Genomic DNA, 17,183 nt, shown 5'->3' with positions numbered 1-17,183 from the left:
GATATGTTCATCAACTAAAGATATGGCACATATTCACAGCTGTAAAAAAAAGTCCTGTCATTTGTGATGATGTGGGTATAACTGGAGAGCACTTTTTTAAATTATGAAATCAGGCACAGAAAGATAAGTACTAGAAGGTCTCATTCATCCATATGTAAAGCTGAAGAAAAAACAAAGGGATCCCATAAGCTGAGAGTAGAATAGCGGTTGCCAGGGAAGAGTGGAGGTAGATAAATGTTGTTAGAGCTAGACTGAAGCAAGGTCTTAGATTGGAGTGCTACTGTACAGTGGATAGTTATAGAAAATCGTAATGTACTGTACATTTTAAGATGTTACAAGAAAGGATTTTAAAAGGTTTTGGGACAAAGAAACCATGTTTGCAGAGACAGACTTGTTTAACCTAAACACATAATACATACAGGTATGGAAATATTCCACAAGGCTGACAAGATATCTTGATTTCTTACACTTTTTTTTTTTTCAAGACAGGGTTTCTCTGTGTAGCCCTGGCTGACCTGGAACTCACTCTGTAGAGACCAGGCTGGCCTTGAACTCAGAAATCCGCCTGCTTCTGCCTCCCAGAGTGCTGAGATTACAGGCGTGTGCCACCACAGCCAGAGCTACACAGAGAAATCCTGTCTCGAAAAAACCAAATCCAAAAAACAAAACAAACAAAACAAAACAAAACAAAAAACCAAACAACAGCAACAAAAAAGAAGTTGTATTTGTGTGTTCGAGTGGGTGAGTGGAACATGTGGTAAGAAAGCTATCAGGAAAAAAGATGGTTTGAAAGTGTGAAGAATTTTGTATGGCTTGTTGCAGAATTTTAAACCTTTTCCTGAAGGCCAGAGTAAATGGTATATGATAGCTATAAATGTAGCCAAATACAAAATTGAAAAATGAAACACTACAAGATTATTTTTTTATTTTTTAAAAATGATATCATGCTTCTCAAGATGAGACATTATTATATTTATGTCAACTTGCCACAACCCATAAGGAGAGCCTCAATTGAGAATCTGTCTAGATCCATTGGCCTGTGGATGTTTGTGAGGAATTATTGATGTAGGAAGACCTAACCACTAAAATGACAGAACTGGCCCTGATATCTCTATGACCTTTTTAAAAATATCAGATATAAGAGAAAATCATTTGAAATGTAAACAAAGAATATAGAAAATTAAAAAAAATCAGATATTAAGATTCTAACGGCCAGGCAATGGTGGCACATGCCTTTAATCCCAGTACTTGGGGGGCTGAGGCAGGCGGACCTTTGTGAGTTTAAGGCCAGCCTAGTTTATAGAGCAAGTTCCACGAGAGCCAGGACTGTTATACAGAGAAATCTTGTTTTGAAAAATCAAAAATAACAACAACCAAAATGAAATGAGAGAGAGAGAGAGAAAGAGAGAGAGAGAGAGAAAGAGAAAGAGAAAAGAGAAAGAGAAAAGAGAAAAGAGAAAGAGAAAGAGAAAGAAAGAGAAAGAGAAAGAGAGAGAGAGAAAGAGAAAGAGAAGATTCCAATCACACATTAAGAGCATTTGGATATTTTTAACACAAGTCTCTACCACTGCTGGGCATGGGTATCACACACCTGTAATTCTAGCAGTAGGGAAACTGAGGTGGGGAATTACTGGGTGTGTGCTGTTAGTTTGGACTATATGGTAATTCAAGGCAATTACTGTCTACATGGTGAGATCCTGTCTCAAAATGCCATCCATCCCTCCAATACACCCCCATCCTGAAGAATTCACTGTCTTTTAAATCCTTTAAAGCTGTAAGCCCTCTGTACACATTCCACCTACACTTACTCATCTACTCTTATCAAGTGAAAGTTCAGTAGAGCTAAGTAAACAATCCAGTGTTACACTGAAGCCCTGTGAGAGAGTGGGATTCAGGTTCCAGTCTAATTGCCATCAAATCTTTACCTCCATGATAATTCTGTTTCCTCTCAACAGACATCTCTGTGCATGGCTCTGTCCCATTCACCTCCTTTGTGACGTCTCTCTTACTACTTAAGAACCTGGTTCTCTGTCATAGAAATAAGTTTGTTGGCAGTACAGGACTGCTCCTAATAGGAAGCCATGTGCTACTTTTAGAAAAATAACCTAACAGGCAGAACTCTTAGTTCAAGGCCAGCCTGGTCTACAGAATGAGTTTCACATCAGTCAGGGCTACACAGAGATCCCATCTTGAAAAACAAAAACAAAAACCAAACCAAAAAACCCAACAATAACAACAACAACGATGAAAACTTACCTAAACAAGAAACAGCCCTTTATCAAAATGATTTCTTCCTTGTACACTGTTGTCTTTAGTGTTTTTGATTATTTAAGAAAACCAAGTCTTGAGCATTAAAAACCAGAGGTTTTATTTACAACTATGTAACTTTCTGCATGTGTCTTTTGAAGTTTTCTAATTATCACATTGGTTAAATCAATATTATCTCCCAATGCCCTGTGATCCTATCCTAATCAAGAGGTTTAAACCTTTGAAATTTCTGACAAATGTTCCTAAATCAAAACTTAAATTAAGTCTTTTGGACCTCAGACTAATTTTGGGATATTTCAAAGAGCATTGGAACATCTCAAAGTATCTTCATAACTAATGAGATTTTTAAAAATGTTAACTACAAGGAAAACACTGTCAATTAACAAAGGTATTCAACCAAAGATAGTTATCTTTACATAGATTATTATCTTCTAAAAGATGAATGAAGTGCCAAGAAATCTGAAATATCATCAGTCAACATTTCAGTTTTCATGCTAAAATGTTACATGCTATAGAAACAAACATGCAGGCTCAAGGTAACTTGAGAGTATACCACAGGACTAGATAAGAAGCTCCAGAACTGTAATGAAGAAACTGAGGTGTGCAGAAGTTCTAAATACCAAGCAGAACAGAATAGCTACGTTAAGACTTAGTGACCTGATAAAGAGCTAAGGGTTTTTACAGCCTTAAAACAAATCTTGAAATACTGCCTTTAAAAAACATTGTTTTCTAGACTTTTGTTTTTGTGTACCTATATATGACCTTTGTAGGGAGGGGCAGAGGGCAACCTTGGTTCCTGTTCTAGTTTGAGTTTCTGGTACTGTAACTAAGTTCCACCACCAAAAGCAACTTGGGGAGGAAAGGGCTTATTTCATCAGATAGCTTATAGTCCATAACAAAGGAAAATCAGGGCAAGAATTCAAGGCAGGAAATGAGCAGAAGCTATGGTGGCACGTTGCTTCAAGGCTGGCTCTCCTTGCCTGCCCAGCCTGCTTTACTTCATAACCAAGGACCACCTTTCCTGAGCTGACTCTACACACACTGAGCTGGGAGCTACCCACATCAAACATTATTTAAGAAATGCTAGCTTACAACAGGTCAGTCCAATCAGTTCCTTAACTGATCCTCCCTCTTCCTAGACAACTCTAGTTTGTATCAAGAGGACAAAGCCAGGACAGTTCTTGAGGAACTGAGACAGGTTCTCTCACTGGTCTACAGCTTGCCCAGCAGGCAAGGCTGGCACAAAAACAGGGCCTATCTGTTCTTCCTTATCAGTGGTAGGATTACAAGCAGGTGCCATTACGACTGGACATTGTTGTATGGGTTTTAGGGACTGAAAGTACTTTACAGAGCTGCTTCCCAAGCTCTGTTTTCTACATTTCAGGAAATATTTTTCTTCTTCTTAAGCTATCTAAAACTACAGTAAATTTGTACAAAAAATACCTTTATGAAAGAAATGGAAGTATTTGCTTTCTTCCCTACCTGATACCTCAAAATTCAGAAACTACTTGAGGATACTTTTAGCGAAATATAGTTGTCTCTGTAATTTTAACCAGAAACTGCTCCTTTTATCACAGGATATAACTGAATATACTGGTTATCAAATTTTGACTAGAACATCTGTATTTGAGACTCTGATGGAATATATCTATAGGATCAGTACACAAATAACGTGTGTTTTGGTTTGATTTGCCAGCTTTAAAAAACTTTCAGCTCAAGACTGAAGAATTTCAGCAGAAGGGGCTGGATAGATGGCTCAGCCTTTAAGAGTACTGGTTGTCTTCCAGGGGACCTAGTTTCAATTCCCAGTACCTGCAAGGTAGTTTATAACCATAACCATCTGTAACTCAGTTCCAGGGGATCTGATGCTCTCTTTTGGCTTCCTTTGGGCATTAGGCATGCATGTGGTACTCATACACATAAAATAAATAATATTTTAAAAATTTCAGGAAAGGAAATAAAAAAGCCTATGTGGTCAAATGCTATTTCAGTACTTGTGTAAATATTCAGGTCAAGTTTGATGAGATTTATTTTGCAAACAAATTAGTCTTACTTTTGAGTATCTTAGGTGCATGTGGGAGGTAGGAGTGATGGAGGTGAGAAAACAATACATTTCAGAAGGAACTTATATTTCATTATTATTTGTTTTGTGAGTTTTTTATTATCTGCCTACATCCTGGGCTGGATGCTGAGTTATTCTAGTTTCCTCCAACATCTGGCTATAACTCTTTAAGGCAAAAATTGCAGTATTCTTGAAACTCTATAAGGTGAGTTGAGAAACTCAAATACATTTCAAAGTACAAGACTCCTGCCCGTTGAGTGGCATAAAGAGAATCCAGCACACTGACCATCTCTAACGAGAGGTACTCAACTTGGAAAACAAAAGAAGTTGATAGCCCCTTGCTGTGATTTTACTCAAGACATCAGAATGATTCCTCATCATAACAAGATGACTTTTCCTTGCTTAAACTATATCTTTCACTTGCTTGGCAGAATAATTCTGCAATTATAATTCCCATAATCATCAGTATCTTGCAGATAATTTGACAGTGTCAGGTCTATTATGTTAGATCTAAACCTTTATATGACTTAAGGAATCTTTTACTTTTAGTCAACATAGAGAGTAGCTTCAACAAAATCCCCAATGTAATGAACTTGGTTGTAAACTATAGGTCTCTATTTTATAGAGCCTGACACTGGACTCATTCATTCTTATATGTCCTATGATTTAACACAGTCATGAGTTGCCAGGCAATAGAATTGTGAGCAAGGAGGAATCTACCAGTTCTTGATGCACATCACCTGTTATACAGAATTACAAAAGTACTCAATTAAAATATGAGTATACTCTTCATCTAGTTCAATCTTTAATCTAGTCAGTTCTACTTGATTTATGGGGCCTTTTGGTAAGGTGCATATTCGAAGGTTTTGGTATTATTTTCCATATAGTCACAACACTCATCTCCCTGGCATACTATATCCTCTCTAAATTTTAAAGGTTTGCACATAGCTGTCTACCTCACAGTAAATGGTCCATATTGGAATGAGATGACAAAAATTCATTCAAAGAAACCTGAGTACATGCTGAGAAGAGAAATGCCAAGGACCATAAGTGAGAGTAGTGCTAATGCCCTAAAGTATTTGTCAATACTCTTACAGAGGAGGGGACCAAACAAAAGATGGTAACTGTTAAACAAACTGCTAAGCCAAAGTTACTGGAGGCCACTGTTCTCAAGTAAGTTCCTGTAGAGCACAACAAATGAAAGTGAAGTCACTACATGACCCACAATCAAATCAGTCTTTAAGGAGACAAACAGATCCCCAAACAGATTCTTTCCCTGCACCCCAATCTAGTGAGTCAGAGTAAGGGATCTACTCTGCTTTAATCCTGACAAAAAAGTAACCCAGTGAGGCAGTTTCCTGACCCTCCATCCTAATTATCCTGTTTTCCCATTCCCACTTTATAAAACTCACAGTTCTGTTAATGTTCAGTGGAAGCTTATATTCTGTTTTATAGAATAGAGGCTATACTAATTTATGAACCACGAAATCTAGTTACATTTAAGAAAGTTTGTTGTAATTTTGTCTTTTACAGCAAATGGGGCATAGGTCCCTAGAGCTTGCTTGTCATTCCTCAACCTCCTTTTCTAGAATCCTTTTCTAATCACTGTAAAAATAGAAAATAGCCTCCTACTTGTAGGTAGAATAAGAGTTGACAATAGAAGAAAAACAGAGAAGGCAGGAGAGCCAAGAGACGAGGGATAAAGCAACAAAGAAGAATAGAAAGGAAAGGAAATGGTAAATATAAAATAGAAATTAAAAGGAGAATGGGAGGAAGGAAAGAAAGAGAGAAAGGAAGATGTAGGAAGAACCTAAGTAGGACAGAAAAGGAAGGCTGCGTGCTACTGACAACCTTCCACCACACAGCATGAGAAAGGCCGTCTAGGAAAGACTCTGGGCTATGACAGATGCTAAAGGGTACTTACTCATCTTTCAGGACTCATTTACAGGACAATGCCCAGAAAGAGGCAAATGGGTCAGTGTACTCTGTGCCACTAATGGTATAGCATACTGACTCAAGCTCTGCAAGGAAATACTATTTTCTCTCCCGGTGACTCTTACTAACAAAATGCAAACAAAACCCACTCTAAAACCATTTTGACAGTCAGCTTTTCTGGGGAATGCCTGTGCCTGCTGCTACTTTGGTTATCCCACAGTGCTCAGTTCAGAGAAGTATAATAGCCAGCAGACATTCAGCAAATAGTGGGACAGCTGGGAAATCTTAATATGATGTAATGTTTTCATTGTTGGGGGAGACAGGGGCACAGAAGAGCATTTAATAGATCCTTTGGTGAGAAACCAGCCTTTGCTTTGTGGAAAAAGGCTCAAGACACAATAAGACTCCTATAGTTAAGTCTTATATTATTTGTTATTAAAGAGGCAAGGACTTAAGATGTGCTTTTTAACAGTCTTTAGTTTGGCTGTAATTTGAGATGACTTTTACAAATTAGATCCTAATCCTTGTAGACTCAGATGGCTATTACAGAGAGCTTTGTAAAAACACTAGTCATTCGACTTGAAAGAGCATTCAGAGAGGGATGAAGTGCCATTAACTGTCAGCCCATCTATGACTCTAGAGGCCTAGAGTCTTGGGCTTTCTGGGGTTAGGATTGGAATCTGGGTGGCCCTAGGGCATCTGTTGTGAATTGGAATAGCCTTTCTAGCTCACTAAGGAACAAGAGATTTAGAAGAGCCTGAGGTTATCAACATTTAACAACAGTTAACAAAAGTTCACTTGTGAAATACCATGGTAAGAACTCTAGTAGAGAGGGATGTGGCTGTGATACGGACTGTCACTATTAAACAACATGGCAAATACTATTAAGGAAAGAATGCATAAACTGCAATAGTAGAGAGCTTGGGAGAGGTTAATAGCTTAAGTAGAAGCAATAGTAGATAGCTTCACAGAGAGGTTAATGTTTGAGCTTGGAATTAAAACCTGACTCCGAATAGGTGAGGGGAGGGTGAATACCAAAGGGGCTGTTAAGAGAGTATATAAAGCACAGAGGCACAAGAGTGTCTGTGCCTTGAGTAAATCATGAGCAATCTCCTATCTCCTGCTGATGGAAACCAGGTTGGAAATGTAGTCAGGGACTAGACTGCTAAGTTTTCAACATCCCCAAGGGGACTTGTACTGTACTAGGGTAGCAGAAACTACTTCAGAATTTTAAGCAAGAAAGGACATGGTCAGCAGGGCTTTGGAAATTGGTAGCTAGTTTCAGGTTGACTAAGTATCTCTAGGTCAAATATTTCCCCTACGAAACTGGGTCAAACTTGGTAAAAATTGGTCTTGTAATAAGGAGTTGGATCCGAAATAAAATTAGGTTTAAGCGAGACACTGAGAAGTTAATCACTGAATAGCCTTCTTTGACAAGGAGAAACAAGTGTATATGATATAGCTAGACTAGGAATACATTTTCTGTTAGGACTAAGTGGAGGGCACTCCACTTCAGGCTGGCCCACATTAACAACAGTCCGCACTTTCACACTCAAAGCCTTGGAGAGGAAGTTCAAGGCATGCAGGCAGCAGGCCATTGAACCCCCTGTTTCTTTTAAAAAAAAAAAAATCCTTTCAATGGCTGGAGAGATGGTTTAGCAGTTAAGGGCACTGGCTGCTCTTCCAAAGGACAAGGGTTCAATTCTCAGCACTCATCTGGTGGTTCACTGATCCAATGCCCTTTTCTGGCCCCAGTGGGCACTGCATGCATGTAGTGCAGACATATAGACATATTCATGTAGGTAAAACATCTATACTCATAAGATAATATAAATAAATAAATCTCAAATCCTGCCAAAATTAATTTCAGCTGGGTGTAGTGGCTCATGCTTTTAATTCTAGCACTTGAGAGGCAGGAGCAGGTGGATCTCTGTGAGTTCAAGGCCAGCCAAGTCTACAGAGTGAGTTTCAGGAGAGCCAGAGCTACATAGTGAGTTCAAAGCTCACAATGATCTTGAAACCTTTGATAGTAGCTTCCTCTGTGGTATAAACATATGCAGGCATGCTTGTGTCCATCATACATGAAGAAGAGCTTGGAGCAGTGAGAGAAGGGAGGACTACGCTGAGGTATATAAAGACGAAGACCTTACAAAGCCTGTTAGGTTAGTTATACATTGAGAAAGTAGTGACGGGAGAAAGATCTAAGATCTACTTTTTAACATAGGTTCCTGGACACATCTGCTGGCTTGGGAAACCCAACCTTTTCCTGGCCCCCATGAGTTGAAAACATGCTTTGAGACAGGAAGGGAACTTACATCTCTCCTAGGAAAGGTGCTCAGTAACTTAAACTCATCCCACGGAAAGCCCTTGGAAGCCACAAAATCAAAGACAATCTGGAGCTTATTGCTGGCCAGGAAACGCCGTTCTAGGAACTCGCCGCTGGGGGTTCGAATCCGAAGCTTGCTAACAGGCTCAGCATTTTCTTCCTTTGGCTCTGGAGGCAGGGCTTGTTCTAAGGAGAGTCTGATGGCCTAGAAAGATAAATTTAGCATTAAAAGTGGCATAGGTGGACTCATAAATGATGGGTGAGGAAGAAAGTAGAAAAAAAATTTAAAAAATTAAAAAATAATGAAGACACATGAGTGCTTATATCTTTTAATTAAAACATTTCAACTTAAAAATTATGTATTTATTTTGTGTAGTTTGTATGTATATGTGTGGGTACCTGAGTGCTATGGTATGCATGTGGATGCCAGAGGACAACTTGCAGGAACTGATTCTCTCCACTATATGTGTTCTGGAGATTGAACTCAGGTCAAAAGCATCAAAGGTGCTTTTGATGGCAAAGCACCTTTACTTGCTGAACCGTCCTACCTGCCCCCATTTAAACTGTTTTCACACGCACATTTTCGTGGCATTAAGTACATTCACAATCTTCTGTAGCTGTTTCTATTTCTAAGACGCCGTCCTCACCTTAAATATTCTCTATTAATTTTATGCCTGTCTTTATAAAAGTCTGTATTTTAATTGTTTTATATGTAAACTGGTATTATATTAAATTTCATATTTTTGTTTACCCATGAATTTGGAATTACTTAAAATTTTTATTAAAGTAGCATACATAAGAAAACATGCCTAAATACTGTATATTTGATACATTTTCAGAACATCAACATACCTATAAAAATGGCACCTGATCAAGTGTCCCAGATCATGCCCTTAAACCTCGGGGCTCCCTGTCTTCAAAATCCCACTATCTTGACTTCAAAGAGCCAGTTCTAAAAACCATTAATCTGAGCCAGTGAGATGGTAAAGACATTTGATGACACCAAGCCTTGTGATCTGAGTTCAATCCCTGGAACCCAGATGGTAGAAGAAGAACATTGACTTTTATAAATTGTCTTCAAATGTGCCACCTAAACAAATACCTACATTAAAAAAGCTTTAACACCATTAGGAAATATAGGCTTTCGGTTATGACAAAGAGAAGGGAATACTGGCTATTAGGCAAGTAACAGCCTTTCTAATCACTCATGGAAGAGAAAAGGTGTAGCTTAGTTGAACACCTGCCTAGCATACACAAAGATCCGAGTTTGATTTCCAAACTTACAACATCTTCCTTGCAGAGTCTTTATACAAAGCATAGCAGTATCTGGAAAGTACTTAGAGTTGCTACCTGGTCATCACTTAGTTGGTGGAAAGTGCCTCATGTTGAATATAACACTGTGGACAACTGAGGACAGTTGCTACCATTGTTTCTACAACACTCCCTTTACATACTTCAAATTATGCCTGATTCAGTGTCTCCTGTTTTTCTCCTGCTTTCTCTTTAATGCACCTGTCTGCTCGCTATTTTGACATTTCCCCGTGCAATCACAGATGCTACATTATTGTCTGAATGCAAGTGATAATACTAGAGGAGAATAAACAACAGTAGCCCATTAGTCTATTCGCTTTGCAGACAATATCTGCTCCCCAATGTAAGCAGTCTCCATGGCTTTTCTGCAGTATGAAAGCAAACCTCATATTCCACACTAGTGGACCATTGGGGAAACAAATGAAGAGATACTTGGAAAACCAAGAAGAGACTACTGCATTGGGTCTGAATAACTAAGTTTCACTAGCAAAAGGGACAAAAATACTGCAGTAGTCTAGTCTTAAATAGATTAAATGTAAAGGACTTATGTAAGCAAACATGTTTTATAACAATGACACAAAGGACACCTAAACTCAAACAGTCATTGTAAACAGCACTGTTAAAATTCATTTGGTTTGTTCAATAAGTATAGTTTTTTATTTCCATTATTTGAGATTTGTGACAAAATAAAGCTGGTCTTGTAAGTAAAAAAAATCTTATTTAAAGCATTCCATCTGAAAAATGAGAAATAGAAATATTTTATAATGTGAAATAGGGTCAGATCCTCATAGAAGGCTGTTTCTATAAAATTTCTTTTTTTTCTTTTCTTTTTTTCCATTTTCTTTTTAAGAAACAGAAAATAGCCAAGCAGTGGTGGTGCATACCAGCCACTGGGAGGCAGAGGCAGGCAGAACTCTGAGTTTGGTCTACAGAGTGAGTTCCAGGACAGCCAGAAACACAAGAGAAACCCCGTCTCAACAAACAGGAAGCAGAAAAATACACTCTTTTACCAAAAACTGGTTTAATACATTTGCACACACACATGTTAAAAAATACATGTACGTTATACTCTAGGCTTCTATCAGTAAGTATGTAGCAGATAACAATTTACAATGTTAAAGAGTCTAAAAGCTAATATCAATTCTATGAATTCTTTCTGATTCTTTTCCTGCATTAAGCACTGTTTTAGATGATAGGAAAAGAACAAAGAACAAAAACAGCACAAAAAATTTCTGCTTAAATGGACATTAATATTCTATTTGGGGTAAATAAAAAAGGTCATGGCAATAAAATGCATGAAAGAAAATGTATCCTCATTAGTTACATATAACATGGAGAGTGGGAACACTGCAAGAACGGAAGAAGAGCACAACACTGAAAGAAAAGCTAGGCCACAAAGTATTACGGGCAGGAGTCACGGTGAACATCTAGGCCCTGGGACTGGTGTGCTGAAGAACAGCACAGCTGCCAATGTGATGAGAACAGAATGAGCTAGAGGGGACAGAATTTAGAGAGGAAATAAAGGGTGCATATAATGTAGTCAGTTTGAAAAGGCCACTTATTGTATTTTCTCCTACTTTAAAACTAAAATATAATTTACAATAAGCCTGTCATATATGTGTATATATGTATGATACTAGGTACCTAACCCAGGGCTTTGTACTTGTGAGGCAAACACCCTATCAGCAATGCACAGAAATCTTAAATTTGACGAAGTCTTCTTAGAGTTGTGTAAAGATCCAAAAAAAAAAAGTTTCTACTTTTGTCTGTTTAGGTATGTGCATGTGAGTGTAGTTGCTCACAGGAGCCAGAAGAGGGCAACAGGTCCTCTGAAAGCTGGACCTAACAGGCAGTTGAGACCTGCCTACCACTGGTCCTAGTGCGGTGTGCTATTAGCCGCCAGGACATCTCTCCAGCACTGTGCCTTATTTTATGGATCATAACTTAGGTGTCACTACTAAGGAATCTTTGCTTACTAAGGTCATGAAGATTTGTCTCCTATGTTTTCCCTAGAACTTTAATGAGTATATGAAGTCTTAAACTCTGAGAATATCCTCCAATCTTGTTCCTTTTTCATTATTGTTTCAACCTTTCCATTTCTAGTCTTCTTCACATACATTTTAGGAAGTTTGTCAGTTCTGAGGTGAAATTCTAGAGATTTAACTGAGGTCAATGTAAGATGTAAATTTTTATTTTGAAGTTGAAGTGAATTTTGGAAGCATGATGCAATAGTTTCAAAAGGGTTTATTAAGACTATGCAGAAGATTAAAAATAGAAACATGGGCTCAAGCCAGGTAGCCTTTGGATAAGTTTGTAGTAGCAGTTAGAAGAGAAACATTTGAGTTGTGTAAATATCTTTAAAGTAGGTAAAAACACATAATCATTAAATATGGATCTGAAAGAAAAAAGCCATGCATGATACTAAGGTTTGCACTCATACTGCTAGAAATATTTTTCACTTATTAAGACAGGAAAGCTACAGAAAGCAGGTTTGGGTGGGAAGGGTGAAATCAGTTTTAAGATTTTACACAGAAGAAGTTTGTGATACATATTAGCAAAGTAAGTGAAGATGACAGGCTAGCAACAAAAAACAAGAGAATTTGTCAAAGCTTCTAATAATATAATTTCTGCTTCTTTCCTTTCTTCCTCCCCTACCCTTATATTATTTTATTTTTTGAGACAGGGTTTCTCTGTGTAGCCCTGGCTGTCCTGGAACTATGTAAACCAGGCTGGCCTTGAACTCACAGAGATCCATCTGCCTCTGCCTCCCAAGGGCTGGGATTAAAGGTGAATGCCACCATTACCTGACATAATTTCTGTTTTCTTGCCATCAACATTACTTAATATTTTTCCTACTCCAGGAGGCATCAGAGCTTAAAAGGAAACAATTTTGGGTAGACAGGATAAAAGTATAACTTTCGGGGGGAAAAAAACTAGTAAAAGTGATTAACTTTGTGTTAATTCTTTCCAATCAATAATTCTTTAAAATGTGGCTCTTTCAAGCATAGCTTTAAGAAGTGAACCATTCATTCTCTAAGTTTGTCCACGTACTGTTCTTTAGTAAACTCTGTGTCTCTCTCTATGTATTCACATCTAAGGCCTTTCACCTGGCTCTCCATCCAAGGATTAATCCAATCAAACTTCAATTCCACTTCATGTAATGTTGGATATGCAGCCACCCTTCCCTCTGTGAAGTCTTTCTGCCTTTAGAAGCTATCTCCTTTCTCCACATTTTCAGCACTCTACTGCTTTAATGATCTTTATAATGTTCATTATTACTTTAACCTGTTTATTTTATATTTGCCTATCACTTGCACAAGGTAATGAGCTCCTTAAGGGCTGAACTACGTTTTACATTTAAAAAATAGTTAAGTTATATAACTACATAAGTTACGTAAGAAACCAATTTAATGACTGACCTAAAATAAGACTGATAAACTAGTATGCTGAAACATGTTAACAGGCATTCCATGAAAACAACAGAAAATCAAGATAAGACTAGAATAAAACCAAGCAAACAACCAAAACCAACTAGTTTTTAAGGGTTTAAAACTTAAAAAAAAAAAAAAAACCCAATTTGGTAAGGAACATGTGAGAAAACACTATTGCCAAAACATTTATTTTGTGGGAAAATATCAACAGAAAGGTGCAAGAATTGACCAGCTCCAATGTTAACCTGCATCCACTCCCTGGATTCCTTTCTTTAACATGTTAACAGCTGGAATGGATATACAGGTAGAACTGTTTCTGATCTAAAATGCTTGGGGCCAAAGTGCTTTAGATTTCATAGGTTTTGGGGGATATTTACATATATGTGCAGTCTTTTATAAGAGGATATGCCTTACAAATACTTGAAAAATAAAATTCTAGCCCAGGATAAATGTAAATTATTTGAAGACAGTATAGATACTATCATGCTATCATATACATGCAGTAAATTTTTGTGTACTTAAAATTCTTTTAAAATTATTTTTATTTTATGTGAGTGTTATGTTTCCATTTGTCTGTGTACTACATGAGTATGCGCCCCATGCCTACAGAAGCCAGAAGAGGGTACTGGATTTCCTAGACCCTCTGTTAGAGTTAACTAGCCAGTGCTCTTAGCGATTGAGTCATCTCTCCAGGCCAAACTGTATAGTTTTGATATTTGAGTAAGCTAGTATGGCTAAAGATATCCTATTAAGAAAGAGAGAGGGCATACTGGCTCATACCTGTAATCTCAGTACTTAAAAAGGCAGAAGAAGCAGGTTGATCTCTGAGCTCAAGACTAGTCTGGTTTATACTACCTGTTCCAGCCTATGTAATATGACTGTCTCAAAAACAAACAAATGAATAACAAACAAGTCTAAATATGGGAGTGGGGGGCACTGTGAAAGAGGGTATAAAAGAGCAGGAATCTCTCGAGTTTTAAAATTGTATTTCGTTAAAAAATTTAAAGCTATATTTACTTTTTACATTAATTGATCAATAGTGTGTGTGTGTGTGTGTGTGTGTGTGTGTGTGTGTGTGTGTGTGTGTGTGTGTTATGGCATGTGTGATGCCAGAGGATAACTTGTGGAAGTCAGTTCTCCAACATATAGGGCCTAAGGACCAAATTCAGATAGTCAGGCTTGGTGGCATGTATCTTTACTTGGTAAGTCATCTATCTCAGCCCTTTAAACACTTTTGCTTGAGATAGCTTAAAAGAATACTAGAGCCTTTTTACAGTATCCTTTGCCTTACAGAAACGTAATTTTATGAGGTCCCATTTGTCAATTCTTGATCTTAGAGCATAAGCTACTGGTGTTCTGTTCAGGAACTTTCCCCTGTGCCCATGTCCTCAAGGGTCTTCCCCAGTTTCTTTTCTGTTAGTTTCAGTGTGAATGGTTTTATATGGAAGTCCTTGATCCACTTGGAGTTGAGGTTAGTACAAGGAGATAAGAATAGATCAATTCACATTCTTCTGCATGCTGACCTCCAGTTGAGCCAGCACCATTTGTTGAAAAGGCTATCTTTTTCTACACTGGATGGTTTTAGTTCCTTTGTCAAAGATCAAGTGACCATAGGTGTGTGGGTTCCTTTCTGGATCTTCAGTTCTATTCCATTGATCCACCTGCCTGTCACTGTACCAATACCATGCAGTTTTTAACACTATTGCTCTGTAGTACTGCTTGAGGTCCGGGATCCTGATTCCCCCAAGTTCTTTTGCTGTTGAGAATAGTTTTAGCTATTCTGGGTTTTTTGTTATTCCAGATGAATTTGAGAATTGCTTTCTAACTCTATGAAGAACTGAGTTGGGATTTTGATGGGGATTGCTGTATATTGCTGTATATTGCTTTAGGCAAGATGGACATTTTTACTATATTAATCCTGCTAATCCATGAGCATGGAAGATTTTTCCATTTTCTGAGGTCTTCTTCGATTCCCTTCTTCAGAGACCTGAAATTCCTGTCATACAGACCTTTCACTTGTTTGGTTAGAGTCACACCAAGATACTTTATATTGTTTGTGGCTATTGTGAAGGGTGTCATTTCCCTAACTTCTTTCTTAGCCTGTTTATCCTTTGAGTATAGGAAGGCTACTAATTTGCTTGAGTTGATTTTATATCTGGTTACTTTGCTGAAGTTGTTTATCAGCTGTAGGAGTTCCCTGGTGGAGTTTTTTGGGTCGCTTAAGTATGCTATCATATCATCTGCAAATAGTGATAGTTTGACTTCTACCTTTACAATTTATATCCTTTTGATCTCCTTATGTTGTCTAATTGCTCTAGCTAGAACTTCAAGTACTATATTGAAAAGATATGGAGAGAGGGGGCAGATTTGTCTAGTCCCTGATTATAGTGGGATTGCTTCAAATTTCTCTCCATTTAGTTTGATGTTGGTTGCCGGTTTGCTGTATATTGCTAAATGGCAACCAACAAATTGGGAAAAGATCTTTACCAACCCTACATCCGACAGAGGTCTAATATCCAATATGCACAAAGAACTCAAGAAGTTAGACTCCAGAGAGGCAAATAACCCTATTAAAAATGGGGTACAGAGCTAAACAAAGAATTCTCACCTGAAGAACTTCGAATGGCTGAGAAGCACCTTAAGAATTGTTCAGCATCATTAGTCATTAGGGAAATGCAAATCAAAATAACCCTGAGATTTCACCTCACACCAGTCAGAATGGCTAAGATTAAAAACTCAGGAGATAACAGGTGTTGGCGAGGATGTGGAGAAAGAGGAACACTCCTCCACTGCTGGTGGGAACGCAAGTTGGTACAACCACTCTGGAAATCAGTCTGGCAGTTCCTCAGAAAACTGGAAATGACACTTCTGGAGGACCCTGCTATACCACTCCTAGGAGTATAGCACTCCTAGGAGTATAGCACTCCTAGGAGTGCTATACCACTCCCAGAGGATTCCCTGGCATGCAATAAGGGCACATGCTCCACTATGTTCATATTAGCCTTATTTGTAATAGCCAGAAGCTGGGAAGAACCCAGATGTCGCTCAATGGAGGAATGGATACAGAAAATGTGGTATATTTACACAATGGAATACTATCTACTCAGCAATTAAAAACAATGAATTCATGAAGTTCTTAGGCAAATGGGTGGAACTGGAAAATATCATCCTAAGTGAGGTAACCCAATCACAAAAGAACACACATGGAATGCAGTCACGAATAAGTGGATATTAGCCCAGAAGACCCGAATACCCAAGACACAATTCGCATATCAAATGATTCCCAAGAAGAAGGAAGGAGAGGTCTCTGGTCCTGGAAAGGCTTGTTCCAGCATTGTAGGAAAGTACCAGGACAGAGAAGGAGGGGGTTGATTGAAGAACGGGCAGAGGGATAAGGACTTATGGGACTTATGGGGAAAGGGAATGTAAACAAAGAATATAGAAAAAAAAAAAAAGAATACTGGAGCCTGGGCAGTGTTGGCGCACGCCTTTAATCCTAGCACTTGGGAGGCTGAAGTAGAGGCGGAGGCGGAGGCGGAGGCAGAGGCAGGCAGATTTCTGAGTCTGAGGCCAGCCTGGTCTACAGAGTGAGTTCCAGGACAGCCAGGGCTACACAGAGAAACCATGTCTCGAAAAAACCATAAACAAACAAACAAAAAACTGGATAAATCTTGTGGATAGAAAGTCTAGACAATTCCTACATATATGACTACTCTAGACACATACAATGGTACATGGTCTTAGACTGGAATGGAATATGGGGAAGGGCATAATATAATCATGAAGATCTAGGTGAGAAGCTCAGCTGTTTCTATTTCTACACATGACTTACTGACCTTCATTTTTCTTA

General features: G+C 38.2%; 1 protein-coding gene across 1 annotated transcript in view; it reads right to left on the bottom strand.

The window, feature by feature from the left end:
* Faf1 (Fas associated factor 1) overlaps window positions 1-17,183 on the bottom strand; it is a 301,749-nt gene that overhangs the window by 15,194 nt on the left and 269,372 nt on the right. The window contains exon 18 of the mRNA XM_052176992.1: window positions 8,581-8,796. Coding sequence (XP_052032952.1) covers window positions 8,581-8,796 — 216 coding nt within the window. The remainder of the gene's footprint in view (window positions 1-8,580; window positions 8,797-17,183) is intronic.

This window comes from Apodemus sylvaticus, chromosome 3, assembly GCF_947179515.1.
Source record: "Apodemus sylvaticus chromosome 3, mApoSyl1.1, whole genome shotgun sequence".
Lineage (NCBI taxonomy): Eukaryota > Metazoa > Chordata > Mammalia > Rodentia > Muridae > Apodemus > Apodemus sylvaticus.
This window is presented reverse-complemented; position numbering and strand designations above follow the sequence as displayed.